The sequence below is a fragment of the Zophobas morio genome, unplaced genomic scaffold (genome assembly GCF_036711695.1).
Source record: "Zophobas morio isolate AGI-343-1 ecotype UQ-CSIRO unplaced genomic scaffold, CSIRO_AGI_Zmor_V1 ptg000087l, whole genome shotgun sequence".
Classification (NCBI taxonomy): Eukaryota; Metazoa; Arthropoda; class Insecta; order Coleoptera; family Tenebrionidae; genus Zophobas; species Zophobas morio.
In genome coordinates this window covers 149,574-177,323 of record NW_026972192.1, presented here as the reverse complement: position 1 = coordinate 177,323, position 27,750 = coordinate 149,574, and the positions used below count along the sequence as shown (strand labels likewise).

The 27,750-nt window shown below is 35.0% G+C and overlaps 1 protein-coding gene across 4 annotated transcripts; it reads right to left on the bottom strand.

The window, feature by feature from the left end:
• Positions 1–1,135: 1,135 nt before the first annotated feature.
• On the bottom strand, positions 1,136–26,520 carry LOC135144250 (uncharacterized). 4 transcript variants are annotated; one of them, XM_064076231.1, is made up of 10 exons: positions 26,372–26,520; positions 8,495–8,827; positions 7,596–7,784; positions 6,676–6,957; positions 3,975–4,247; positions 2,049–3,701; positions 1,911–1,988; positions 1,678–1,867; positions 1,434–1,618; positions 1,136–1,376 (listed from the first exon to the last, which is right to left on the bottom strand). In XM_064076231.1, the coding sequence occupies exons 2-10, from the start codon at positions 8,505–8,507 to the stop codon at positions 1,180–1,182; spliced, it is 3,060 nt and encodes a 1,019-aa protein (XP_063932301.1). In that variant the 5' UTR covers positions 8,508–8,827; positions 26,372–26,520; the 3' UTR covers positions 1,136–1,179. The 4 variants fall into 4 exon arrangements, with proteins under 4 accessions (XP_063932301.1, XP_063932298.1, XP_063932299.1 ...); XM_064076228.1 differs by lacking the exon at positions 8,495–8,827; XM_064076229.1 differs by lacking the exon at positions 8,495–8,827 and having other exon boundaries at positions 1,434–1,634; positions 1,709–1,867.
• Positions 26,521–27,750: the final 1,230 nt, after the last annotated feature.

Here is a 27,750-nt window from a genome sequence, read left to right as displayed (position 1 = left end):
TGGAATTTCATTTCCAAAAACAAAAATTGTACTTGAAATGATAGATATGAAAGTCATTATTCCGAAACATGTAATAAGGTCAAATGTTACTATGCATGTATTATTTGATATAAAGTAGCTTTTGACATCAGATTCTTTAGATTTTTTTCATGGGTACTTTACAGTTAATAGCATAATCATGAAAATAATTACTTATACCCTTATATAATAATTAATTACATTTATAGCATATCCAAAAAACAAGCGAAAGTTGAAAAACCAGTGTAAAATTTTAATAATAATTATGAGCCCAAATGTTGCTATGAAAATTATTATTTGACTTAAAGTAACTTTTGGCATCACAGTCTTTAGATTTTTTTCATAGGTACTTCACAGAAAATGACAATGATAAATATGTTTTCTTAATTTCTTATATTATTTTTCTACTTATGAAGACGATTTGAATGTGTGCCTTAAATTTTACGAATCCATATCGTGAAATAATACACCACATGAATTTCAGGGGCTTGTTTTCACTAAATTTTGTGTTTCCAGTTTTAATGATAGATTAATTACGTGTTTTCAGATATACGAATCGCACGAGTCCGAAAGTTATCCAACATGCAATCATGAGGCCAAATGTTGCTATGGATGAAAACTATTATTTGATTTAAAATAACTTTTGGCATTAGTCTTTAAATTTTTATCCTAGGTGGTTCATACGTAACATCATTATGAATTTATCTTAGATTTATTTCTCAATCCGACGATATTTGAATCACGATTTGGTATTCTTATTAAAACGAAGGCTACAAATGTAATTATTTCTTGGACTGTGAGCCTGAAAGTTGTTTTGTATGAATCCATATGAGGCCAAAGTGTACTAAAGATGAAAATAATTACTTCATTTGTAGTAACTTTCAGTCCCCTGTATTTTATTCTGTAAGTAGCAAGTACTTTAAATTAATTTGAATTAAATTATCGCTTTAACTGCGACTAATAAATTTATTTTAGTGAATGCGTGTACAGATTTTTTTAATATCATAGAAAATTTTTCTAAATACAGAGAAAACCTGATTCTTTGCTTTGGAATGTATCCAAATTTTAGACATTCATAAAGTTATTACTCTGGTAAGTAAAAAGTAAAAAACAAATACTGACAATTATTCGATTTATTGAAGCAAGAGAATAACACTGAAATTAATGTTTGGTAGCTGCATGCTGTAAAAAACTTTTTATCTGAGGTACTGTTCTGCCTTGTAATTCTGGATTTAGTTCTAAGACTCTTCTACACTCTTCACTCGAAGGATAAGTTTTCTGGTTGATGTAATTTGAAAAAACATTTCTTACAATGGCTTTCTCCGGCGTAGTCCATCGCTTTCGTTGTTGGGGTCCCTCTAAAAAAATTTATGAGAATACATTACAACTATATTGTACCCTGAAAGGTGACTTACTTCGATAGTAAACGTTTTTAATTTGATTGTAGGCCCATGCTTTTAACTGTAGTGGCGTTCGATTCTTGAGACAGGGTTCTTGAAGTAGAATATTTCGACATTCTTCTTCTGAAGGAGCTGTGTGGTTTTTAATGAAATTACCTAATACACGTCTAGCTGTTTGACGTTCCGGGGTTGACCACATCCTTTTACGTTTGTAAGCTTCGCAATAAATAAATATTAATAATTTCGTGTTATCGCTTACCTATAGTTCATTCCAATGTACATATACCTACATGCTTTAATTCTATTTCTTCGTTGCTTATTTCCCTTTCTTATTTGTTCAGAATCATTTGAAATTTCGCTAGCAATCTTGTAACTACTACTGCTGTCTAGATCAGATTCCGGTTGGGAATTATTACTTTCATTTATAATATTTAAATTCGCATTTGTCACTAAAACATCCTATGAGGTTTGTCAAAAAAATATATAATTTACCTTTTGTGCTACTGACGTGTTTTAATGTCTGTGACATTTCCGATGAACAGGATTTTTCATGTGAAACCCCCGGTTGTTCTGTGGATGATGAACAAAATCAATGTTTATGAATTTTGTTAGTATAAAAAAAATACATACTGTTTTCATCAACAGCAATTTTTGTAGTCAAATTCTCATGCAACATTAAGTCTTGTGTTACAATTTCTTGACGATAATACTTTTTATGAGTCTGTTCTTGATCATCCATGAAGTCCATCACTGTTTTTTGTTTCGCATCTTCTAAATTCATAGCTGACACTTGCGTCGCTAAATGTTTTCGTAAGAGTGTAGTTCTAATAGTTTCTGGATGTTGAAGGTGTGCAAGTTTTGTGTATTTTCGCATCAACGTACAAGTTTCTAATATTTTGAATCTTTCTCCAGACATCATTCCGGGAATTCCAAACAAGTACGGATTATCATTTGAAACACCTGCATCTTCTCTATGGTCATGAACGTAATCTAAATACAACTTAACTTTGTTTGGTATCAGTGCAGTTACAACAGAATCCAGTTTGCCTCTGAGTGTTAATTTATAGATGTCATTTTTCAAACTTTTTTCTTCTGGGCTTAAGTTCTCGTAGGTCTCAGGCAAAGAAGTGTTACTTAGTTTTATCATGCTTAAAAAGTCGTCCACCAATACTTTGTGAGTCTCCCTACTTTGCTTTCTGTTGAAAACAGCTATGTATAACACTAACACTTCGGCCAAACTTTTCCAATTGTCAAAATTAAATCCGTTAAAAATTAGTGATTTATAAAATTTGTCTGCTTCCTCTATCAAATATTCTTTGAATTTAGTTACGTCTTCTGTTAATGGAATTTTTGTTTGACGTAAGTTTATTTGTTTTCGTTTATTTTCTAATTCTCGTTTCAGAGCAGGTTTGTTAATCCTTGTCGGGGCTTCAGTATTTAAAAGTTTTAAAAATTCTTTTACACGCTTTTGAAATTCAACTTTATCTTCTTTTATGTATCGACAGTGTAGTACATTGCAACAAACTTTCAGCATATGCACTAACTGTAGCGCTGATTTTGGACTTCTATATACTCCATCGGAAGATGCTAATAATTTTAGAATGGCGTCAATGGCAATATCAAAATATGTTGGTCTGAATAATGTAGAGAAGTACAGTATTTTGGGACATAACGATTTAACTGTTGTGAAATATTTTGTAATAAATCTTAAATGATTTCTAACCCTGTATTCTTGATGCCCTGTATATTTTGATGACAAATAATTGCCGTATAAAATTATTAATTTGTCTTTAATTAACGTATTAAAAATAGTATCTCTTCTCATTGGTGGAAGTATCTTTTTCTTAAGAACGTGATTCGTGAGATGGTGCACCTTAGTAATAGTCATTCTCGAATTTCTTTTTATAGATCTAGTTCCTTGATTTTTCCGTACACTACATTTTCGATGATGTCTTGCCAACGCTTGGTGTGAAAAAAAACCAAAGCAGGTGGAGCATGGCAAATAGTACTCACTTGGATTTTGTACTGGCTGTAATGCGTGTCTTTTCCTAATTAAAATAGGTTGTTCAGTATTTTCAATATTATACTCAAAATTGCCTTTCTTCCGTAAGGCTGAAATCAATCCTAGTCTTGTTGAGGATTGTTTTGGCAGTTGTAGAAATTGTTGTACTTCCTCTCTATCTTCATGAACTAATTCAAAATGTCGGGCAATATTCGTTTTCAAGGTTTTACAAAAAATACAAAAATTCCTTTTTTTGGGATACTTGTTACATGTTTTCTTACCTTAAAAGAACATGTACAGGGTCAATTATCAATAAAATTATTGAAAATAGAAAAAAAGGTCAAGGACTAAAGTTGAGCGGTTCTTTTACATTAAAATTATGTTCAACCATATAGAATATGCGGTTTTGAGACATAACACACAACTTAGTTTATAACCTTGGACGAATTTTTTTCTATTGTGAATGAAATGGCGTACCGCGTGCTTGGTGACTCACCTGTATATACATACACTCGACTTTATTTTTTGTTTAGTGTCAGTATAAAAAAACTTACCGTCAGTTTCATATTTCTCTATAACTTCGTATTTTATCGTTATTTCATCATCATCGTGTTCATAATCTTGTTTAATTTCAGCACTGTTATTAGTTTCACTTCCAACTTCAGAATTTTCGTTAACAACATTTGGGTTGTTTATTATATCGGTGATATTATCTCGTATGTGGTTTTCCACCACAATTTCGTATTCATCCTCTCCAACTTTATCCAAAGAAACGTCATCGATATGAACATCATTACTGTCAAGTGAGTTTTCAAAATTTTGTGTTTCTAAAAGTAGAAATATGAGATATATACATTACATAAGTTTATGTTTATACATAGACTACTCAAACAACCTTGATTTTGGTAAATAACTTTCATTATGCTACTTATTTTAAAATTTTGTTTGTTTCATTTTTATATTATTGCACTTGTTCCTATTATAAGAACTGTAAAAAATGACCTAATGAATGCTTCTAGCAATCAACCTAGCAACCAAACTACGGCTCCACCGTCACTGTCAAGTTTCTTAAAAGATTTTAGTGTAATAGAGCAGTCGGATGTATTTCGATTTAGTATTTTATCAAAAAAACTGCCACGACTCTGTTAATGTCCGTTGTGTGTTTTTCGTAGATGTAAACAAGTAAAAATAAAAAAAATAACGTGGGTTGAGCTGCCTGTGGGTTGAGCTACCTAGGAGGCGCGTCCCCAGGGTTGCGGATAGGAGGAGACCGGCATTGTCTGGGGAAGGGAGGTCTGGGGAGCCTGGTACGACGCCTCAATGATCTTGGCTACCACACAATTGGATACGCAGACAATCTAGTCATTCTGCTAACAGGAAAAAACGCAGATACATTATGTGAAATAATGCAACCTGTTTACTAAGAAAAGGAAAATTGGCACACTACAGATGCCAAAAATATTTAACACAACGCTTCAACTTTCGGACGAAGTCAAATACCTGGGAGTTGTATTGGACTGGCGACTGAATTGGAAGAAGCATGTAGATGATAAAGTGGAAAAAGCACGCTCGGCTCTGTAGCAATGTCGTAGGGTGATGGGAAGGTCGTGAAGTTTAAACCCCAAGATCGCCCTCTGGATCCACACGGCAATAGTCAGACCGATGCTGTGCTATGGAGCTTTAGTTTGGTGACCCAGAGCCAGACAAAAAACACAGCCCTGCAACTTGAACACGTTCAGAGAATGGCGTGTCTCAGTGTTACAGAAGCAATGGGAACCACTCCCACAGCGACTCTGGAGACTCTTCTTTGCTTAGCACCTCTTAACCTTTACATAGAGGAAGCGGCAATGAGGACGGCTCTAAGACTTCACTCTCTGGGAGTATGGATCAAACAAGGCCGCATAACGAAGCACACTCGTATTTTAACGGAGGCGTTCAACAGAATACTCTTGTTAAGGATGGGTTGTGACCGAATGGGCACAAAATTAATATATAAAAAGACATATAGAATATCAATGAATAATAATTCAGAAGGAAGAGCCGACATCGATATCTATGTCGATGGTGCCAAAACAGGTAGTGGTTCAGGAGCCGGCATTTACTCCGAATAACTGAACGCACAAATCAGTGTACCTCTCGGCACCCACACGTCTGTCTTACAAACAGAACTGATGGGAATAATGCTGGGAGCTAGAATCGTTGCTGAACGTGAAATCAGCAACAAATCAATACGCATACTTACCGACAGTAAGTCTGCACTACTTACCCTGGACAGCTGTATGGTTCGATCCGGGCTAGTTTGGGAGTGCAGACAAACGCTTGGGTATGTAACGCAGAGGAATAGTGTAGAACTTTGTTGGATCAAAGGAACGAGCCGCGCGCATGCCCTTCTGGGGACCCGAACCGGCAATCACGCCTTCGGTCACCCTCTCGAACGAACTCGTAAAGCAATATACCCATGGACGCCATGAGCAAATATGGGCGACCTTAAGCAGCTGTCAGCAAAGTAGAGCTTGTATGGCGACACGAGACCGTAAGTTGACGAAATTTTATCTCTCACTTTCAAGGGACAAATTGCGTAAACCGGTAGGATGCCTTAAGGACATTACCAGTTTAACAAACATCTACATACGATAGGGGTGGTAACAGACCCAATCTGTCGTAGATGCAATGAAGAAGAGGGAACAGCTGAGCACATTCTTCGTGAATGTCCAGCCCTAGCCTCCTACAGGGAATCCATACTTGGGGACATCTGGCCTAGTATGGCAAAAATCAGGGAGTTTCCACCCTCTGCATTACTCAAGTAGATTCAAGTAGTTGGGTAGCTTGACGAGTAGAGGAGCGGGAAAACACCCTGAGATGAACTTGGGGAAGGTAAAATGGGCCCAAAGGCGAGAACTAAGTGCCGGCTGGCTACGGTCAGCCCCCATAAATTAAGAATCCAGAATCCAGAATCCATGTACAGGATCAGTTATCAAGCGCGCGTTCCGCGTTGTCAATAAAATTATTGAAAATAGAAAAAAAGGTCAAGGACTAAAGTTGAGCAGTTCTTTAAGTATAATACATTAAAATTATTTTCAACCATACAGAATATGCTGTTTTGAGACATAACACACAACTTAGTTTATAACCTTCGACGAATTTTTTTCTAGTATGAATGAAATGGTGTACCGCGCGCTTGGTGACTCACCTGTATATTACATATGTATATACTCGACTTTATTTTTTGTTTAGTGTCAGTATAAAAAAACTTACCGTCAGTTTCATATTTCTCTATAACTTCGTATTTTATCGTTATTTCATCATCATCGTGTTCATAATCTTGTTTAATTTCAGCACTGTTATTAGTTTCACTTCCACATCCAGAATTTTCGTTAACAACATTTACGTTGTTTATTATATCGGTGATATTATCTCGTATGTGGTTTTCAACCACAATTTCGTATTCATCCTCTCCAAATTTATCCAAAGAAACGTCATCGATATGCACATCATTACTGTCATTGGCAATAAGTGAGTTTTCAAAATTTTGTGTTTCTGAAAGTAGAAATATGAGATATATACATTAAATAAATTTATGTTTATGCATAGACTACTCAAAAAACCTTGATTTTGCTAAATAACTTTCATTATGCTACTAAAATTTTGTTTGTTTCATTTTTATATTATTGCACTTGTTCCTATTTTAAGAACTGTAAAAAATGACCTAATGAATGCTTCTAGCAATCAAACCCCGGCTCCACCGTCACTGTCAAGTTTCTTAAAACATTTTAGTGTAATAGAGCAGTCGGATGTATTTTGATTTAGTATTTTATCAAAAAAACTGCCACTACTCTGTTAATGTATGTTGTGTGTTTTTTCGTAGATGTAAACAAGTAAAAATAATAAAAAAATAATTATTACATAAGTAAAATGAAGACATTTTATCTCTTTTCATTCAATGTTATATTTTTTCAAAACGATTTTACGTTAAGATTTGCAAATGTATTATCTCTGTAAAAAACACAGACTGAAAAACAACCAAACCGACTATTGGACCCTTACATATCCAATACTCTATTGTGACTAAAATATGGAAAGCAAAATTTTTACACAATAGTTTATTTTTCAAACTTTTTCAGTAAGTTTGCGTTACGCAGCAAAATTGGTTTGGAAGTTTGAAATTATATACATACTTTTGTGTTGTGCCATGACAACGTCGATTTTATCCAGCTGCACGTTGCAGTCTTTAAACCGTTGTCGGCGGACCGGAAATGATGATGCAGCCAAAACATCAAATGAGCTACTGCTTCCGGCATCGCTGCAATGAGTTTCTGAAATCACACTGGCACTTGCACTTTTCACCTTTTTCTTTGTTTTTCTTTCTGAAAACAACAATAAAAAAAAAATGATAACATCTGCAACTGCATCGCTGATGGAAAAAACAATTTGAAATTGAAAATGCAGTTGCATAGTTCGTCAATAAACAAAGTTGTAACTTAAAAAGATCTATTACTTATCTACTGTAAAGAGGCTGCGTTAATTTAGCGAAAAATAATTATATATCTATTTTTGACACTGGTGAAATTATTTATTGGTTATGCTTTTCTAAAATCTTCTTTATCCTTCGGTTAGCTGTGGTGTTATAACGTTTTTTCCCCAACACCGAAAAGCGGAAAAAATATTTTTGCTGGCAATTTTCTCCGATCACGTCAGCATTATCTATTAGACAAAGCTAAACTGATTTCAAGTTTCTAGTACTGTAACAAAACAATATTTTCAAACCGATGGATTTTAACTGCTGCTTTGAGTCATGTTTAAATTGAAATAAAGTGCCAAACTTACACAAAAAAATGAAATATAGCCCAGAATATTACGTTATAACCTTATACTGCCTTTGCCATTTCTATTGAAACACCACTTGTTGATTTTGCTTAAAATTTAGCGATTGGTAACAGCTTTCGGTTGATTGACAACGGCTTTTAGTTAGAAAATTACCTGAACATGATCGTTGCCAAATTTACAATTAACAAGTGGTGTTTCAATAGAAATGGCAAAGACTTTAACATATATTATTAAATGTTGTATTACTTACTTGCGTTCCTCATTTTACTTTCACAAACACGATCACATATTTGGTGGTGAGGGTGTGTTAACACACAGCCTTATGCAGCGCCGACTACTGAGACTGACACAGCGAGACTCAACCGCTCAATCCCGATTCCACTGTATTTGTGACTTTGAGAACATGAAGAGTAAAGATACATCTCACAGATAGAGATCCGACGCAGGCGACTGTGATCCTTAATTCAAGAAACGGAAAGGGCTAATATTCGATTCGGTTGACAGTGCACCCACCAAAATGATGACGGTTGAAATGGTTGAATGGTTTAAAAATTTAACAAGATACCATCGTGACCATGTTCAACTGAAATCAAATAATCGTGCAATTTCAAATAATAAAACATGCGTATCCTTACAAATATGTTTTAATAATTAATTTTTTTTTCAGCCGTTTCGACCACGACCACGTATTATTTTTTAAGATTATAGTGAAAGCACCCCTACCCAACCCCAACACATACTCTCGTTTCATTTAGGATATACCTCATCAAATTATACAGACTCCATGTTACAAGCTGCTAATCCTGGATTAACAACCAGGTAGATTAAAGCGACACTGTCATCAGAAGTTCAATATAATCATAAAATTTTATGAGGTATATTCTAAACGAAACAAGTATACAAACACAAATAGGCTAAACGAAATTCGAACTGGTGGCTCAAGCGCGAATCCTCACGTCTGTACTGGGGTCTTCGAATCGAATGAGTGCTAAATGCCTAAAATAACTTTTAGCATCACATTCTTTGCATTTTTTCACTTAACAAATATCAACATAATTATGAATTTCTATCTGAAATTTATTTTTATTTGTCTCCAAAAGACAGGTTTTACAAAATATAAATGATCACTTTAACTTAAACTAACAGATGAATTTAGTTTTGTAGTTGCGTGTATAGATACTTCTACAATTAACAGTACAATTTTTTCTTAATCTTGTAAATTATTTTTTTTATTTTATGAATGTAAAGTTCGAAGATGCGAATATGAGGCCAAATGTTACTACATGGATGAAAGCTATTATGTGGTTTAAAGTAACTTTTCGCATCACATGCTTTAGATTTTTTTCACAGTTACTTCACAGTTAATAACATAATAATGACTTTGTCTTTTAGGTTTATTTCTCTCATCTGCCCACATTTGTATAACAATTTGATGTTATTAATTTGATAATCTTAAAATAACGGCTATTAATATGCAAACAAACATATGAAAATAATTAGCTCATTTATAACAACTTTTAACCTGTCGTATTTTATATTTGTCTAAGTGGCAAATACTTAAAAAATTTACATTATCACTTTAACTTTGAATAAAAAAATATTTTTATGAATGCGTCTACAGATACTTCTACTATTCACAGTTTAATTTTGTCTTAACCTCATACAAAAAGTGTCGTCTTATGGAAAAAATCTGAATCTTTACACTTGGGGGTGTGCCTGAATCTATAGCGCCAAATATTGCTCCACATGCATTTTACTGCCTCGATTTGACCGAATTTTGAGTTTTCGATTTTAGGTTTATCCATGAAGTACTTACTTTCAGATATGTGAAGCGCATGAGTCCGAAAGTTATTCATCATGTAATTATGAGGCCAAAAGTTTCTATGGATGAAAGCTATTCTTTTATTTAAAGTTACTTTTGGTATCATATTGTTTAGATTTTTTCATAGGTACCTCACAGTTAATAATATAATTATGGATTTCTGTCTTATATTTTTTTCTCTATTTGCCAATATCTTTTCTCAAACCAAAATTGTTAAAATTACTGTTAAAAGATGTCACTAGATGCGTGTGAGTCTGAATATTACGTTGAATGTGTGTCATTTCGGCCTCATAAGTCACGGCGAGGCCGAAACTTCCAATTTGAGCCCAAAAGTATATGTATATATATATATATCATTGTTGCACTGGTTTATCACTATGTGTTTCTCATACCTACAGTGATTTTTAGTTACCATAAATTAGTTAATGAATTTTAGAAGAATAAGCTTCCCCTCCTTTCATTTCATCAACTGTAAACCCTGATTAGAATTTCATTATTTCGCTCCTGCAATTCCCAATTCCACACTTTTCCTATCATTACCTTATCCTGCAGATTTCGCCCCGTACTGGAAGACAAAAAAAACAGATTGGACATCTCTGAAAGCGAAAAGGAAGGCATGGGATCAAGCAGTCGAAGAGTTCAACACCATGTCGTCATCTGGACCCAGAACCACCCAGCAGGTCAAATTTTTAGGGTCAAACATGAAAAGAGTGGGCAAGAAGACAGTTGATGCCGTGAATGTATGTATGAGTATGTATGAATGAAAGCTGGCATTACGTTCACACTTTAATGATATGTTCAGAAAAGGAGATAATTAGATGAAGAATGCGACGAGGAAGTAGATGTGCAACAATTAATGAAAAAAAGAAGAGAGGAGAAGGTGTATTTCACAAAATTGTTTTAAATATAAATTTGTTTTTATTATTTTAGAAGCACATAACAAAAACAGATGGAGGAAAATATCAGCCATCCGAGTTTTTGATAAAAACGGTAAAGAGCATCAGTTAAGGGCAGTGCTTGATAGCGCATCAACTTCGCACTTTATTAGCGAAAACGCAGCGCGAAAGTTAGGTCTACAAACAAACAACATTACGTTACCTGTGGTCAGAATTGGAAAAAATTCGACAAATATTAGGAAATCTACTTCTCTTAAAATACATTCATATTATTATAACTGATTCAGTGACACTTTATCGTGTCTAATAATTTCACGAATAACATCAGACTTGCCTGCCATTACATTCGATAAAACTGCTCTCAGTGTTCCAAAAAATATTAAATTAGGGGATCCTCAGTTCAATGTTTCATGTGAAATTGATATATTAATCGGTGCATCTCTATTCTGGAAATTATTATCCATAGGGCAAATCCAAAATTCTGACAATGGGCCAGTTTTTCAGAAAACTTACTTGGGGTGGGTAATCTCGGGAAATATTCCAGTAATCCAACCACCCACAACCGTTTTCAATTTCTCAGTCGCTGCTTTTGACGAATTTGATAACAGGGAGAATAAATGTTTATTGCAGGAGCATGTTGAATGTGAACGGTTATTTAAACAATCAGTAACTAGAAATTCAAGTGATTTGTTTGTCGTAAAATTAACATTTAAAAGTGATCCACCTTCAGTGGGTTTCACAAAACACGCTGCAATAAGCCGTTTAAAAAGTATAGAGCGCAAATTCTTCAGAGATCCCCAACTTAAATCCGATTACACTGCATTTATGCGGGAATATTTAGAAATGGGTCACATGCAAAAATTAGAGGAAGATGATGATGGAACACAGGTTTGTTGTTACCACACCATCATGTTGTGAAGCCAGACTCTGACACCTCGAAAATACGAATTATATTTGACGCATCAGTCAAATCCTCAAACGGGAAATCGCTAAATGACAACTTATATGTGGGAGAATCATTACAGCAAATGTTATTTTCAATTTTAGTTAGGTTTAGAGTTCATCAATTTATCTTGAGTGCAGATTGCGCTAAAATCTGGAACACTGCAAAAGATTTCAAGAGATTTCATTCAACAGAAAAAAATTAAACCTATCAGCTTAATACTCTTACTTACGCGTTTGCATCTTCACCATTTTTAGCTACACGATGTTTGCAAGAATTAGCTAAAACGGAAGCCGTTAATTTTCCAGATTCGTATAAAATCATTTTAAGAGACTTTTATGTTGACGATTTATTAACTGGTTGTGACTCTATGGAGAGTGCATACAAAATTCGCGACGAAGTAACTGAAATTCTCAGAAAAGGTGAATGATGAAGATGAAGCAGATGATGATATAGTTGGATTAGCTGAGATCAACGATACCCTTGGTGAAATGGAATTACAATATACAACTATTACAAACAACACACTCAATGAAGTAATTCCAGATGAACCCTCAACTTCACGTGGTCCTAATAGAAGTAATGTTACTAAAAAGAGAAAACTGTCAGATATTGGTAGTACATGGCAAAAAACTCAACCAACTCAGTTATTATTTTTTGATTCGATACCAATGGTGAAATATTGTGCCTAAAGTGGATTGACAATAAATGTGTAAATGAGACAACAAACCACGACACAATTGAACCATTATCTCAAGCTTCAAGTTGGGATAGAAAAACCAAACAAAAAAAGCAGATTCCACAACCACTTGTAGTGAAAAATTACAACACAACATGGGTGTGGTAGACCAACATGACTGGGATGTGGAAAAATATCCCATCAAGATTAGAGGCAAAAAGTGGTATTGGCCACTGTTTATTCGGATGGTCGACATGGCACTTGTTAATGCTTGGATTGTATACCGAACTGTAAACAAATCTGACATGCCATTGTTGACAATTCGAAGAGCTGTAACAGTTATTTACCTAAAGTTGGGTGCCAGAACTGCCATTGGACGACCAATTACATCAAAGACCAAGACGTTTGACGATGTGAGGTATGATAAGTATGGTCACTTTATGGAAACTCGTACGAAGATATCAACAGCAACAATGCGAAGCAAAACCATTGACCTATTATACAAAATGTAATGTGACCCTAACTGAAATTCTCAGAAAAGGTGAATGATGAAGATGAAGCAGATGATGATATAGTTGGATTAGCTGAGATCAACGATACCCTTGGTGAAATGGAATTACAATATACAACTATTACAAACAACACACTCAATGAAGTAATTCCAGATGAACCCTCAACTTCACGTGGTCCTAATAGAAGTAATGTTACTAAAAAGAGAAAACTGTTTTACATAGAGGAAGCGGCAATGACGACGTCTCTAAGACTTCACTCTCTGGGAGTATGGAACAAGCAAGGCCGCACAACGAAGCACACTCGGATCTTAACGGAGGCGTTCAACAGAATACCCTTGTTGAGGATGGGTTGTGACCGAATGGGCACAAAATTAATATATGAGAAGACATATAGAATATCAATGAGTGATAATTCAGAAGGACGAGCCGACATAGATATCTATGTCGATGGTGCCAAAACAGATAGTGGTTCAGGAGCCGGCATCTACTCCGAACAACTGAACGCACAAATCAGTGTACCTCTCGGCACCCACACGTCTGTCTTACAAACAGAATTGATGGGAATAATGCTGGGAGCTAGAATCATTGCTGAACGTGAAATCGGCAACAAATCAATACGCATACTTACTGACAGCAAGTCTGCACTACTAGCCCTGGACAGCTGTATGGTTCGATCCGGGCTGGTTTGGGAGTGCAGACAAACGCTAAAGTATGTAACGCAGAGGAATAGAGTGGTACTTTGTTGGATCAAAGGACACAGTGGCAACGAAGGAAACGAGAGGGCAGATGAGATGGCGAAGCGAGCCGCGCGTATGCCCTTCTGGGGACCCGAACCGGCAATCACGCCTTCGGTCGCCCTCTCGAACGAACTCGTAAAGCAATATACCCATAGACGCCATGAGCAGATATGGGCGACGTTGAGCAGCTGTCGGCATAGTAGAGCTTGTATGGCGACACCAGACCGTAAGTTGACAAAATTTTATCTCTCACTTTCAAGGGACAAACTGCGTAAACTGGTAGGATTCCTTACGGGACATTACCAGTTTAACAAACATCTACATACGATAGGGGTAGCAACAGACCCAATCTGTCGTGGATGCAATGAAGAAGAGGAAACAGCTGAGCACATTCTTCGTGAGTGTCCAGCCCTAGCCTCCTACAGGGAATCCATACTAGGGGACATCTGGCCTAGTATGGCAAATATCAGGGAGTTTCCACCCTCTGCATTACTCAAGTACATTCAAGCAGTTGGATGGCTTGACGAGTAGAGGAGCGGGAAAACACCCTGATATGGACTTGGGGAAGGTACAATGGGCCCAAAGGCGAGGCCTAAGTGCCGGCTGGCTACGGTCAGCCCCCATAAATTAAGAATCCAGAATCCAGAAGAGAAAACTGTCAGATATTGGTAGTACATGGCAAAAAACTCAACCAACTCAGTTATTATTTTTTGATTCGATACCAATGGTGAAATATTGTGCCTAAAGTGGATTGACAATAAATGTGTAAATGAGACAACAAACCACGACACAATTGAACCATTATCTCAAGCTTCAAGTTGGGATAGAAAAACCAAACAAAAAAAGCAGATTCCACAACCACTTGTAGTGAAAAATTACAACACAACATGGGTGTGGTAGACCAACATGACTGGGATGTGGAAAAATATCCCATCAAGATTAGAGGCAAAAAGTGGTATTGGCCACTGTTTATTCGGATGGTCGACATGGCACTTGTTAATGCTTGGATTGTATACCGAACTGTAAACAAATCTGACATGCCATTGTTGACAATTCGAAGAGCTGTAACAGTTATTTACCTAAAGTTGGGTGCCAGAACTGCCATTGGACGACCAATTACATCAAAGACCAAGACGTTTGACGATGTGAGGTATGATAAGTATGGTCACTTTATGGAAACTCGTACGAAGATATCAACAGCAACAATGCGAAGCAAAACCATTGACCTATTATACAAAATGTAATGTGACCCTACGCAAAAAATGTTTTGTACCATATCATTCAAAATAAGTTTACAGTTTGTTTACTAGATAATTGTATTAGATTGAAAATAGAACTTACATTGTGATCTATTGAACTTCAATTACATTTCTTAAAAATGATCTCAGTAAGTACCAGCGTTCTATTTCTATAAGAAAAAAATTACAAAAACGTGCTTTTTGCATTAACACACGCACATTTGAAAGGTTTATTAAAAAAATGATCACATTTTTAAATTTAAAAAAGTTGGTACTTAACCCTCCTACTACCAGGTATTTTCGTACCCCATGCTCTGTTTTTTGTTTCTAACTTTTTTTGTTTTCAACCCTCAAGTTTGTCAATTTTATTTATTGTTCCTAACACTATACGCTATGTTTTCCACCAGTAACACCTTTTCCAAAATTTATAGTTAGAGAATTAAAAATTACTAAACTCGGTTGGGGCAGTTTTCTACCCCATACGGTAGGATATGTCACAATTTCTGTGCAGTGTAAGAACGTATTATAACCTCAAATTTCGTGACAGTTAGTTGACAGTTCTCTCGTAACACATTTCCAACATGAATAAAACATTTAGAGATCCAAACAATTTAACGTATGAGGAGATGAAAAGAGAGTTGTATAATGACGATGAAGAAGAAATAGCAAACGCGGTATGTTCGCTTCAATGTGACGATGAATTAAGTGATGCAGAATCTGAAATTGTCGAAAGGGTCGATGACGTAATTGAAGCTATTGATTCTAATCATGAAAACATGTAAGTACATTTAAATTTACTAAAGATAATAATAATAATAAGAATGAATTATAAATAATCTGATCAGAATACAAGAAGATTTGCCCAATCTGACTGCATCAACTTCCACTCCGTCTGACTGTTATATGTCAAAGTCGGGATTGTTGTGGGACAAACGTCCTATACGTAAGTCACGAAGAAAGCTCCATAACATCATAAAGACAAAAGCTGGTCCTAACAGGAATGTCAGTTCCGAAGAAGAAGCTTTTCGCTTGTTCATTACAGATGACATCATAAATATCGTTGTGACGGAAACAAATCGTAAAGCAAAAGAATTTTTCCGTATCTGGAACGTTAATCATCCGGACAAATTGAAAGCTTGGTTACCTACCAATTTTGATGAAATTAGAGCATACATAGGCCTGCTTCTAATATTTGGTGCAATGAAAGCTTCAAAAGAGCCAGTCGAACTTTTATGGACTTCTGATGCAGCTTTTCAATTGCCAATAACTGCTGCCACAATGAGTAGAACGCGCTTCCAGCTTTTGACGTCTTTTCTTCGATTTGACAATTTTTTGACTAGAGCAGAGCGTAAAGCTACTGAAAAATTGGCGCCCATTAGAGAGGTTTTTGATATATTTGTAAAACAATGTAAAACCTGTTATACACCTGGAACACATGTGACAATAGACGAACAATTGGTTGGATATCGTGGTCGCTGTTCCTTCCGCGTTTACATGAAGAGTAAACCAGACAGATATGGCATAAAAATCTGGGCTATGGCAGATGCTTCTAATGCCTACACGCTAAATATGCAAGTCTATCTTGGCAAAGTAGGCAATGTTTCGGAAAAAAACCAAGGCGAGCGAGTTGTTCTTGATTTGGTGCAAGACTTACAACCGGGTCGAGGAGTGACTTGTGACAACTTTTTTACTAGTGTATCATTAGTGGAAAAATTGTTACAAAAAAATGTTTCATTCTGCGGAACACTCAGAAAAAATAAACCCTGCATTCCATCAGAATTATTACCAAAAAACTATAAACCTGTGAATTCAAGCATGTTTTGTTTTCGACCTGATTACACCTTAGTGTCATACGTCCCAAAAAAAAAAAAAACAAGCTGTGGTACTTTTGTCTTCGGAACATTTTGAAGATGATGTTGCAGGAGAAGCAGAGAACTATAAGCCTGACATAATCCTTCATTATAATCACACCAAAGGTGGTGTCGATTGCACAGATAAAATGGCTAAAGAATATTCAACAATTCGTGGAACCAATCGATGGCCTATGGTCTTGTTTGGACATTTGCTGGATATAGCAGGAATCAACGCCTTTAGAATATGGGAAGATAAAAAAGGCACTGTATCAAACAAAGTTCTCGATGCCAGAAGATAATTTCTACTGTCACTAGGAAAGAAGATGGTTCGAGAAAACATTATTCAACGATATAGAAACAGCACAAGAATTGCGACAGAGATAAGATTCACAATGGCCAAATTGGTGCCAGAGCTTATGGCAAATGAGAACAACGCACCAGAACAATTGCAGGCATCTAGATGCTCATTTTGCCCAAGAAAACGAGACAGGAAGACAACACGAGCAAAGACCACTCAGCTAAAATCTTTTTGTGTCACATTTGCAAACAATACTTTTTTTTTCTAATTGTCAAATCTTATTTTTATATTCTTAGCACTTTAAATAAAAAAAAATAAATAACGCACAAAACACCAGCCAAAACTTGATGGGGTAATTTTTTACCCCAATGGTAGGATTTGATTGTAAAATGACCCGGTAGTAGGAGGGTTAATGGGTTAAGACACGGTTGCGTATATCTGGTCTGCATGTGGTGAAAATTCTAAGCATTACCTGCAGCAAAATTAGGGAAGGCAAACAAGTTAATATTTTCAATTCTCGATCAGATTTAATCAGATCACGAACTGTTATTAAATCCCCAGTATCTACTTGGATACCAACATCTTTAAACGGAAATTCAACATGTGTTGCGCAGTCATAGAAGCTTTTTGATTTAACAGCAATAAACCTTCAGCAGCTTCATATTCTATTATACTACTTGATCTTTGCACTGCTTTCAGTGCTGTCGTTGTTTCAAAAGTGCTTTCTTGTTTTTTTAATCGTCTTTCACAAAGTTTATCAAATCTTATTTGTAAAATTCGGTTGTTAATTGTTCACCAGTTAGTCGCTGACCATCATAGAGTTCGGACGCTTGTCGGTACATCAAAGGCTTTACCTACTTCCGGCTAGCCGTTTGTGTTTAGCCACCGGACAATAATTATAAGAAAAAGTTAAGAATAAGAGAAGAGTTATGATGGCGGATGCGAACGGTGGTACTGATAAAGTGCTCTGCTGAGTATGCAATAATCCAGCTGTAAGAAAGAAAATCTATTGTGGTGATTCTGGGGTTTGGTCGCACTTAAGTTGTGCGGAAAAGAAAAAATGTTGTGATTTTGGTAGTGCCGCCCAAACTTCAGATATTGAAGATGTAAATTCAGTGAAAAACCTAGTCGCTACAATCAATTCGTTGACCATGATGCTACCGGACGTTAAAAAAGTGGTTGGTGACCTCGTCGAAGAGAACAAGAAATTGAGACAAGAAATCGAACTGTTGAAAGATGAAAAATCCCATGAGCCCTGCGTCCTTTCGGATGGAAAAATTCTCGAAGAAGTTGAAGAAAGGCAGTTTCGGTCTCACAACATCATAATTAGTAATTTACCGGAGTCTCAAGAAGAATCCAATGAAATAAAGGCTGCTGACGATCGCAACAAAGTAGTCAACTTAATTTCAGCTACAGGCATTGGTGAAACTGAGATATTGAAGACTGTAAGAATAGGAAAGATCTCTAATAAACCGCGACTGATAAAAGTGACACTCTCTTCATCGGTTATTGTCCGAGAAATTGAACGGCATCTATGTTAACCGGGATTTGACGAAAATGCAACAAGATGTGGCGTATAAGACACGTAAAGAGTTTAAAGAGAGGGTCAACAAGGGGGAAAAAAACATTTCACTTAAATATTATAATGGTGTTCCTAAAATCGTGACAAAAAACAACCACTAATCCTACAGACAAACACAAACAGTCAATTTTTCAAAACTCTTAAAGGTATATATCAAAATGTCCGTGGACTTAACACAAAAACTACTGATTTTTATTTAAATGTATGTTTAAATCGTCGACGATCTGACAAACAAACGTAAGCGCCAAAATTTAAAAATTGAGTTTTTACCGTCATTTTATTCCTTAACGTAAGCGTCAACGATCTGTGCGTCTAACGTACCCCCAAAAATTCTCGTTTTAATGTTATTTCGATTTAAAATATCCGTAAGCGAAAAATTTCAACTGCGCAGGCTTAAAGAGCGATCAGCTGGTCGGTTACGGTAACGTAAGCGCCAGTTTTCACGAGTGAGTTTGCTCCACTCTTAAAAGGTTTTCTTGTGTGTTGTTGTGTAAGGTAAATGCTCTCAACTACTATTTACAATCATTTTATATGCTAAAGTTTAGTAAAATATTCTGGATGCGTGTTTATTTTAAAGTATCCATTATAAAATTGCATGCTTCTTTTTTGGGGGGATACGTTTGTTGGCAAATATAATGTACCAGCAACGTAACCAGCATTCTCTTATGGACGGCTAATGTAAATTTAAAATTCATTTCTTATCGTTTATACGAGATTATCTAATTTGTTTTTTTTGGTTGGGATGACTGATGTACAAGAGAGAAATGGAATTACATTATAGTTATTCACATATAATTATTATAGAAGTCGATTTTGCAGTAATAATTTCCATTCAGATTGTCGCTTACGCTTTATATAATTTTGTTACAGATTATAATTATAATTATGAACTCCAGAACCGCTAAAATTCTACAATTAGCAGAAAAAAACGTTTTAGAAGAGGCAATGCAACATGATATTTTGCTTCTTCCTGAAAGAATATCAACAGAAATTGAGACAGAGTGTAGCCTTGAAACTAATTTGCTTCTGCTGCCACAGTTATTGGATTTGGACAATGTAGAACCCATGGAAACTGTCACTGATCATGATCAAAGTGACGAAAAGTCTAGACAAGAACAAATAGTAAATGATAAGAAATCTGAACAAAATGCAGAAATAGAAGAGGAAGGATATAGCGAGGACGAAGAAGTAGAACCTGTAAGAGAAGACGAGGATGAAGAAATAGAAGCAGCAAGAGAAGACGAGGATGAAGAAATAGAAGCAGCAAGAGAAGACGAGGATGAGGGAATAGAAGCAGCAGGAGAAAACAAGGACGATGAGATAAAAGCAGCAGGAGAAGACGATAATGATGATGAAGGAAGAGTACGCAGTTTAATAGTATCCAAAAGGTCCAGAAGAGTACAAAAACGAAACTCACGTGAACGAAAATTACTGCCAAATCCGTGCAAAAAGAAAACATGTAAAAACGGGTGCAACAATTTAGAGAAGAAGGGAGACAAAACCTTTTCAAAAATTTTTGGATGCTAGATAGTGCTGCGAAACAAAGAGCCTTCATAAATGGATTGGTCAATGTAGGAGCAGTTAAACGAAAGCGAACGAACAATGAAATTTCAAGAAGATCTCTAACTTATGAACATTTTCTAATGAAAGATGGGATTCAAGTCAGAGTGTGTCAGCAGTTTTTTGTATCCATTCTGGGTATCTCGCAAATGACAATACGCACTGCCATAAGAGGCAAAACAGAGGAATTGCAAGAACTAAGGGGCAAACATAAACCTGCTCACAAAGTGAAAGCTGATCAAAAGCAAAAACTAACTGATTTTGTAAAAGCTTTACCCTTGGTTCCTTCGCACTACTGTAGATCATCAACTAAAAAGCTCTACGTGCCAGCAGATATTATAACTATAACAAATCTCTTCAGGTTGTACCGGAATTCATCGGCAAGGATAATCCTCCTCTCAGCATTGCGACATTCAAACGAATACTAAAAGAAGATTACAATATAGGGATTCATCTACCCCGAAAAGATAAATGCTTCAAATGTACCAGATATGAAAATTTACCTGGAGATCTTAAAACTGAGGAAGAAGAACTAAGTTACCAAAACCATTTTAGAGAAAGAAGCAACTAAAAAATATTTTTTGAAAAAGCAGGGTGAGTCGCAAAAAAATGGATGTCTTATAATAGCCTCATTCGACTTAGAAAAAGTTCTAACAAGTCCTCACGGAAATTCCATGCTCATTGGATTTTCAAGAAAGTACGCTACTTACAACTTTACGGTCTACGAGAGTGGTTTTCAGAATGGTTACTGTTATGTGTGGGCTGAGAAAGATGCTAAACGAGGAGCAAATGAAATCTGTTCGAATTTATATTTATATCTGAAGGAAGTAGATAGACGAGAACGTGCAGAAGATTTGTACTTATTCTGTGCCAATTGCCCTGGCCAAAATAAGAATAACCACATGATTGCCATGTTAAAGTATTTTATTAATGAATCAACGCATATTAAAACAGTAACTTTAACGTATTTGGTAGCAGGGCATACCTACATGCCTGTGGATAGCATGCACTCTGCAATTGAGAAAAAAAGTAAGAACACGGAAATTCAAGCTCCATTAGAATGGATAACCGTGATCAGAAATGCTCGTCTTAAACCAAAACCATACGAAGTAACTCAAGTGGATTTCTCATATTTCTATGACTGGAAAGAACTTGTACAAGTGCGAAATTTCCGTACTGAGGACAATGTAGAAGTTAAATTGACTGATATAAAAACAATTCACTTTGAAAAAAATACTCAAAACATTAAGGTAAAAACCAATTATGACGAAAATGCAGATTACATGAAAGTTTGTTTCAAAATCAAAATTCCCAAAAACGGTTTGAACAAAATATATAAGTCCGAACAACCAATAAATAAAAGAAAACTCGAAAATTTGATGGATTTATGTAACAAATTAGTGATTAAACCCCAATACCATCATGAATACAAATATTTAAAATCTAGTGCTAACGTGGCAGACGTTCTAGAAGAAAGTGACATAGATGATGCCTTGTAAAGCAATGTTGTTTTCCTTTTGACTTACATAATTAAAAAAATAAATCCTTAGTTAATTTTGCATGAAAAATAATTTTGTCCGTTTTTGATAACCACCTTCCTTTTTATTCACACAATTAAAATAGGAAAACGTAACTGCCATCTTAACCGACAATTTGCAGAGATGTGACCTGTTTCAAATAACGTAAGTACAAATAAACAAAAACGTAAGTTACATAAGGTTTTTCACGATCAACGTAAGCGACAAATTTTAAGAAAAAACCCAATTACAATGCTTGAATATCAACAATTACGATTCGAAAAAATCGACAAAAATATATTGTCATTATAGCGACACGTACTTTTAATAAATTTGGAGACATAATGGAAATAAACAGTTTTTCGAAGTTCCTGTAAAATTATGCAAACGGCGCTTACGTTTGTTTGTCAGATCGTCGACGAAATGATACTGACATAATTCTACTAACAGAAACCTGGTTGCACAACGGAGTAGCAGACAGTGAGTTATTTCCTCCTGGTTATCAAGTATTTCGCAGTGATAGGCCAACTAGAGGTGGAGGTGTTCTAATTGCCGTGAAAGATACATACTCATGTACTTCTATAAATTTAGTGTCACCTATACCTGAATGTGAGCTGGTCGCCCCAAGTATTTCATTTGGTAAACAAAAAATTACTTTGCTTTCTGTACACCTTCCACCTGGATTAACATGTAATAGTTATCTCCAATTATTTGAACACCTAGAACTGAATTTAAATTTTTCACACCCGGTGATTATTGCTGGTGATTTTAATATCCCGGAATATGTAAACTGTCTTGATGGTAGTAAATCATCATATGTGTTTGACAACATTTGCCACTTTATGTCGATTGCTAACCTGTCTCAACAAAATGCAGTGCTTAATCATAATTTGCGACTTTTGGATCTCATTCTATCAAACGATCACATTCCAGTTAAAGTGTCAAGACATGAATCTGCACTAGTTTCTGAAGACCCACATCATCCATGCTTAGAGCTCGATATACTAGTTAAAGGTATGGAATTTCGCTTTGTAGAGAACCCCAATTCGGTAAGCCTCAACTTTCGGAAAGCGAACTTAGAAGAGCTATATTTGTTACTGGCAAATACTGATTGGTCAAAAATCGAAGAATTTAGTGATCCAGATTCCGCTTGTAACTACTTTTATAACACATTGCATGAAAAGTTTGTTCAGACAGTTCCACTAAGGAAAGGTAATTCCAAAAGGAGTGACTATCCGATTTGGTTTACTAAACTTATAATTAACATGATAAAACAAAAAAGGTATCACTGGAGTAGATACAGAAAATCCGGACTATTGTATCATCTCGATAAATTTAAAGAACTTAAAAAAAAAATTAAAAGTGAAATACAAAGAGCATATCACGGATTTATACTGACAGCAGAAAATTCCATCAAACGAAATCCAAATAATTTTTGGTCATTTATAAACGCAAAGAGGGGTCAAAGCAGGATACCTGCATCTATGACATGTAACACCAACACTTTGAATTCTCCACAGGAAATTGTAAACGGCTTTGCTCGTCAATTTGCTTCCGTGTTCAGTCATGATGAAAACCATATATGTGATCAGTTCTGTGATAGTGTAAACTCTATTTGTAAATTCTGTGATAATAGGTGCTGCCCATCTTTACGTATTAAACCTGGCTGTGAATATTTCCCTGTTTTACATATGTTCAAGATTGATCACTGTGATATATTAAAAGCAGTGAAAAAAATTAAGTGCAATGGTGTCTACGGTCCTGATGATGTTCCTGCGTACATTGTGGTTGATTGTATTAATTGTTTTCTGTTTCCCATCTGTCATATTTTTAATTTAATTTTAAAAACTACATCGTATCCTACTGTCTGGAAAAACTCAAAAATTTGTCCTATCTTTAAATCTGGCGATAAAAGTGACATAAAAAATTATAGACCTGTTGCACTGATATGCAATTTTGCTAAGCTTTTTGAGTGCATATTATCAGAAGTTTTATATTCGCATGTAGTCAATTTTATAAACAAAGAACAGCATGGTTTTGTAAAGGGAAAGTCAACGGCAACCAATCTATTTGAATTTACACATTTCGCTTCGCAGGCTCTTGATGAAAGAAAACAAGTTGACGTTGTATACACAGACCTGACTAAGGCTTTCGATAAAGTGCATCATTGTATTTTACTTAACAAATTACAAAACTGTGGTCTCTCTTGTAGTTTAGTTCAACTATTAAAATCCGTTATAATGTGCAGGCGCCAATATGTGGAATATAGCAGTTATCAATCAGAAGAATTTTCTTGTAATAGTGGAGTCGTCCAAGGTTCCAATCTTGGACCACTTCTTTTTATTATATTTTTTAATGACGTTTGTGAATACATAAATTGTAAGTTTTGTGTATACGCCGATGATCTAAAAATTGTCAATATTATAAACTCATACTCTGACTGTTTGCATCTTCAACACAGTATTGATTTGTTTGCAGAATATTGTAGCAGGAACTTTCTTCGCATTAACACAGCAAAATGTAAAGTAATGTCAATAAGTAGGAAAAATGTTAATGTGGGTTTCTTTTACAATATTCAGGGTAAGGTACTTGAGCGTTGTAAGCAATTCTTAGATCTTGGAGTTATAATTATTAAACTTTCTTTCGTACCACACATTAACTACATTATACAGAAGGGACTGAAGTTGCTAGGGTTCATTATTAGGAACACCTCTGACATGAGGAATAATTTTACAATTAAATTGTTATTTTATACTTTGGTTAGGTCCAGACTGGAATATTGTTGCTGTGTATGGTGTCCTTGGCAAGTAACATATCGATTACTTAGAGAATGTTTTACGAAAATTTTGTAAATATTTATTTTATAAGACGTACGGACACTATCCAACACCACACTATGAACAGAAAGCATTGTTACATCTAATAAATGAAAACTCTCTTTCAAGCAGAAGATATGTAGCGTGTCTAACGTTTCTACAGAAAATAATATTTGGTACAATTAAAAGTGCTGAACTTCTTGGTGAAATAAAAATAAATGTAAAAAGAATTATTAGTAGACACGCAATCACATTTTCTTATAAAATTCCTAACACATTTCGTCATTACAACTCGCCTTTTCTAAATTGTTTCAGATTGTATAACTGTGTTAGTGATAAATTTGATATTTTTTTTTGATGTCTGTAAACGTAAATTTAAAAATATTCTTCTTATGCACTACAATCAGTAATAGCAATTACCTCAGCTGTCAGTATTTGATTATGTGGATCTTTATTGTTTATTTATTTTTTTTTCTTTTTCCTGTTCTAATTGTAACAGCATACCTTTTTATTTTTTTTTTTTCTTTATTATTACTATTATTACTAAGTTCGCATGTATTTGAATTTTTGTTCCCATAAGGACGTTAAATGTCTGTGGGAAAATAAACTACCATTATTATTATTATTATACACTACCAGTTCTCAAACTCCTTGTTCGCTTTTTTATGTGTTTTCTTTGATTTCTCGGGCAATAGCCACAGAATACTGATGCAACTTCATCTTCCAACATTTTTACCTCAAGAAACACCCAAAACACTTCCAACGTTGAAAAATTGCAAAATATTGCATTGTTTGTTTGTACTTTCCATGACAACAAATTTATTGCATTGAAAGGGACTCGATACTTCATTATTCAATAAAATTTATAATGAAGTTTTTTTACCTAATTTTATAAAATCTTGTATGCAATTTCATATGAAAAGTGTTTTTCCACATTCACGACATGTTTTTGACCTCGACTTCGTCGATCAAATATCTCATGTCTAGAATATGGAAAAAAGTAACTTTTCCTATCTTATTGCACAAATAGCTATTGTCGTTCATTTTCTTTTCCAGAGTCAACAGATGCAGAACATTTTGGTAAATTTTGAGTAGCCACAGCGGTTTTTTTTTTAAACTTAATGAGTGGCAAGGTAAAAATATAACGTTTAGTTTGCTCAATAAAGTTTATTACCTATATGATTTACCTGGGCTCCAATAATCATCCTCTAGAAAATGCAAAGAACAGACCCTCATGTTTTGAAACTTTTTTTCCCATTTTAAGACGTATTTCCCACAATTTTCGCCTATCACAAGACACTTTATTATCAAAGTCATCAATCACTGTAACTTTTTCCTTTCTTGGTTGGGAAAAGATATGAAATCTAAGATGGAGATTTTTATACGTAATTTACCAAAAATTACCGTAAGTGTACATGACAGGCTATGCTGGGGTGTCGTGTGTCTTAGCACAATAGTTTTTAAGCAGCAAAATAAAAAAATTAAGACGTTGAATTTGAGTGTCGTCTGGGAATTTGGGAATGTTTTCTTAGTTCAGTAGTGCAAAACTCATGACTGACAAGCCCCTCCTTTAAGCCCACAAATGAAAAATTATGGCAATAAACTAGGTATTAGATAAAAGCCGTTTACATGTGAAAAACATAACCTTCAAATTTAAAACGTAAGCAAACTCACCTAATAACTGATGTTGGAACGAAAGCATCGCAATGTTCGTAACACAGTCACAACAACACAATTTAATTAATTAAATAAACCGAAGTCGAACGTTTAGGAAAACAACAAACTTCTATAAACAATACTTGTAAGTCCGAAACACGCTTTAACTATTGACCATCCATGGACGTTTTATTACTAGACTGCTCGTATCTGCTCTCAACTGTTGTCAACATGATTAGGCAACACACAATACCCATTCGGAGCAAAAATATCATTGGTGTAAATTGGCGCGAAGCCCATTATAGCAAAAACTCCGTGTACTTCGTTCATTTTGGACTGTTTTCTATAAAATATTAAAATTTTAGTTAAATGGTTATATGTTATATGTATATAATATTTTGTCCACTGTAAAGCAGAATGGTGAAGTCTTGTGTGGCATTTAATTGCCAAAGATACGGACTAGATACCATGGTTTCATTTCCCAGGTTAGTACCTAATTAGAATTACTAATTATTATAATTAATTAGATTATTTTTAGTACCTTAGCAAGGCTAAGGGAAGTGTTGGAATGGGACAGTTTTGCTATTATGACATGTAAATTTTTTTCTATTTCTTATCATAAAATATACTCATCCTAATCGCTACCTACGGCCAAGAATAACCGATATGGTTTAATTCATGATACATAAAAGTAAATTCAAATTCAAATATTCCGCAATCATTTTAAAAAGAGTGATTTTATCATTCTTAAGCGCAAAAGGTGACTAAAAGTATCAGATGCTGTACCTTCCTTATTTAATTTTCCTAAACATCTAAACAAAGCAGTTGTGGAGAGGGGAGCTTCTTTTTCCAAAGAGAAAATTTGAATATAAAAAATAGGTATGAACATATACAAAAGTCAATTCATGTTTGTTTTTTTTTTAATTTTATTTATTTAATTGTGCTTCTGGAGAATCCGTAATTCAGTCTGTGTTTAAAAAATCAGCAACCCGAATCCATACATGCAATTCCAGGAACGAGTCAAGAACGTTGCGAAAAAATGTATCTGAAAATAGGTAAAAAAAAATTCAAATCAGTTTTTCTAAAGTTTCGTTGAAGCACTGTTTTCAGCTCAAAACAATGTTTTAATCGACTCTCTTAAAGCACTGTTTTGTAAGTTGGTAATGACCATCGTGGCAATTTAAAAAAAAAACCGTCGGCAGCTTGTGAGGTTTGGTCGAAGTTTAGCAGACTTTTTATAAAATTTACCCAAAGCTCCTCTGCAATAGGGATAATTTTAGTGTATTTGTTTTAGTTTGACTGTGTTATCCCAAGTGAGTATTACTGGTTGCCTAATCATTTTAGTAACATTACTTTGAAACAGCAATGTGCAGTCCAAGTACATATATATAATAAGT

What these genes read in the sequence shown, in the direction of transcription:
- LOC135144250 (XM_064076228.1), bottom strand. Translation starts at nt 26,399, where the DNA reads ATGCTTTCGTTCCAACATCAGTTATTAG. An exon ending in GTTCCAACATCAGTTATTAG is followed by an intron (nt 7,785 to 26,371) that starts GTGAGTTTGCTT and finishes TGTTGTTTTCAG; the next exon opens with AAAGAAAAACAAAGAAAAAG. An exon ending in TAAAAACGTTTACTATCGAA is followed by an intron (nt 1,377 to 1,433) that starts GTAAGTCACCTT and finishes AAATTTTTTTAG; the next exon opens with AGGGACCCCAACAACGAAAG.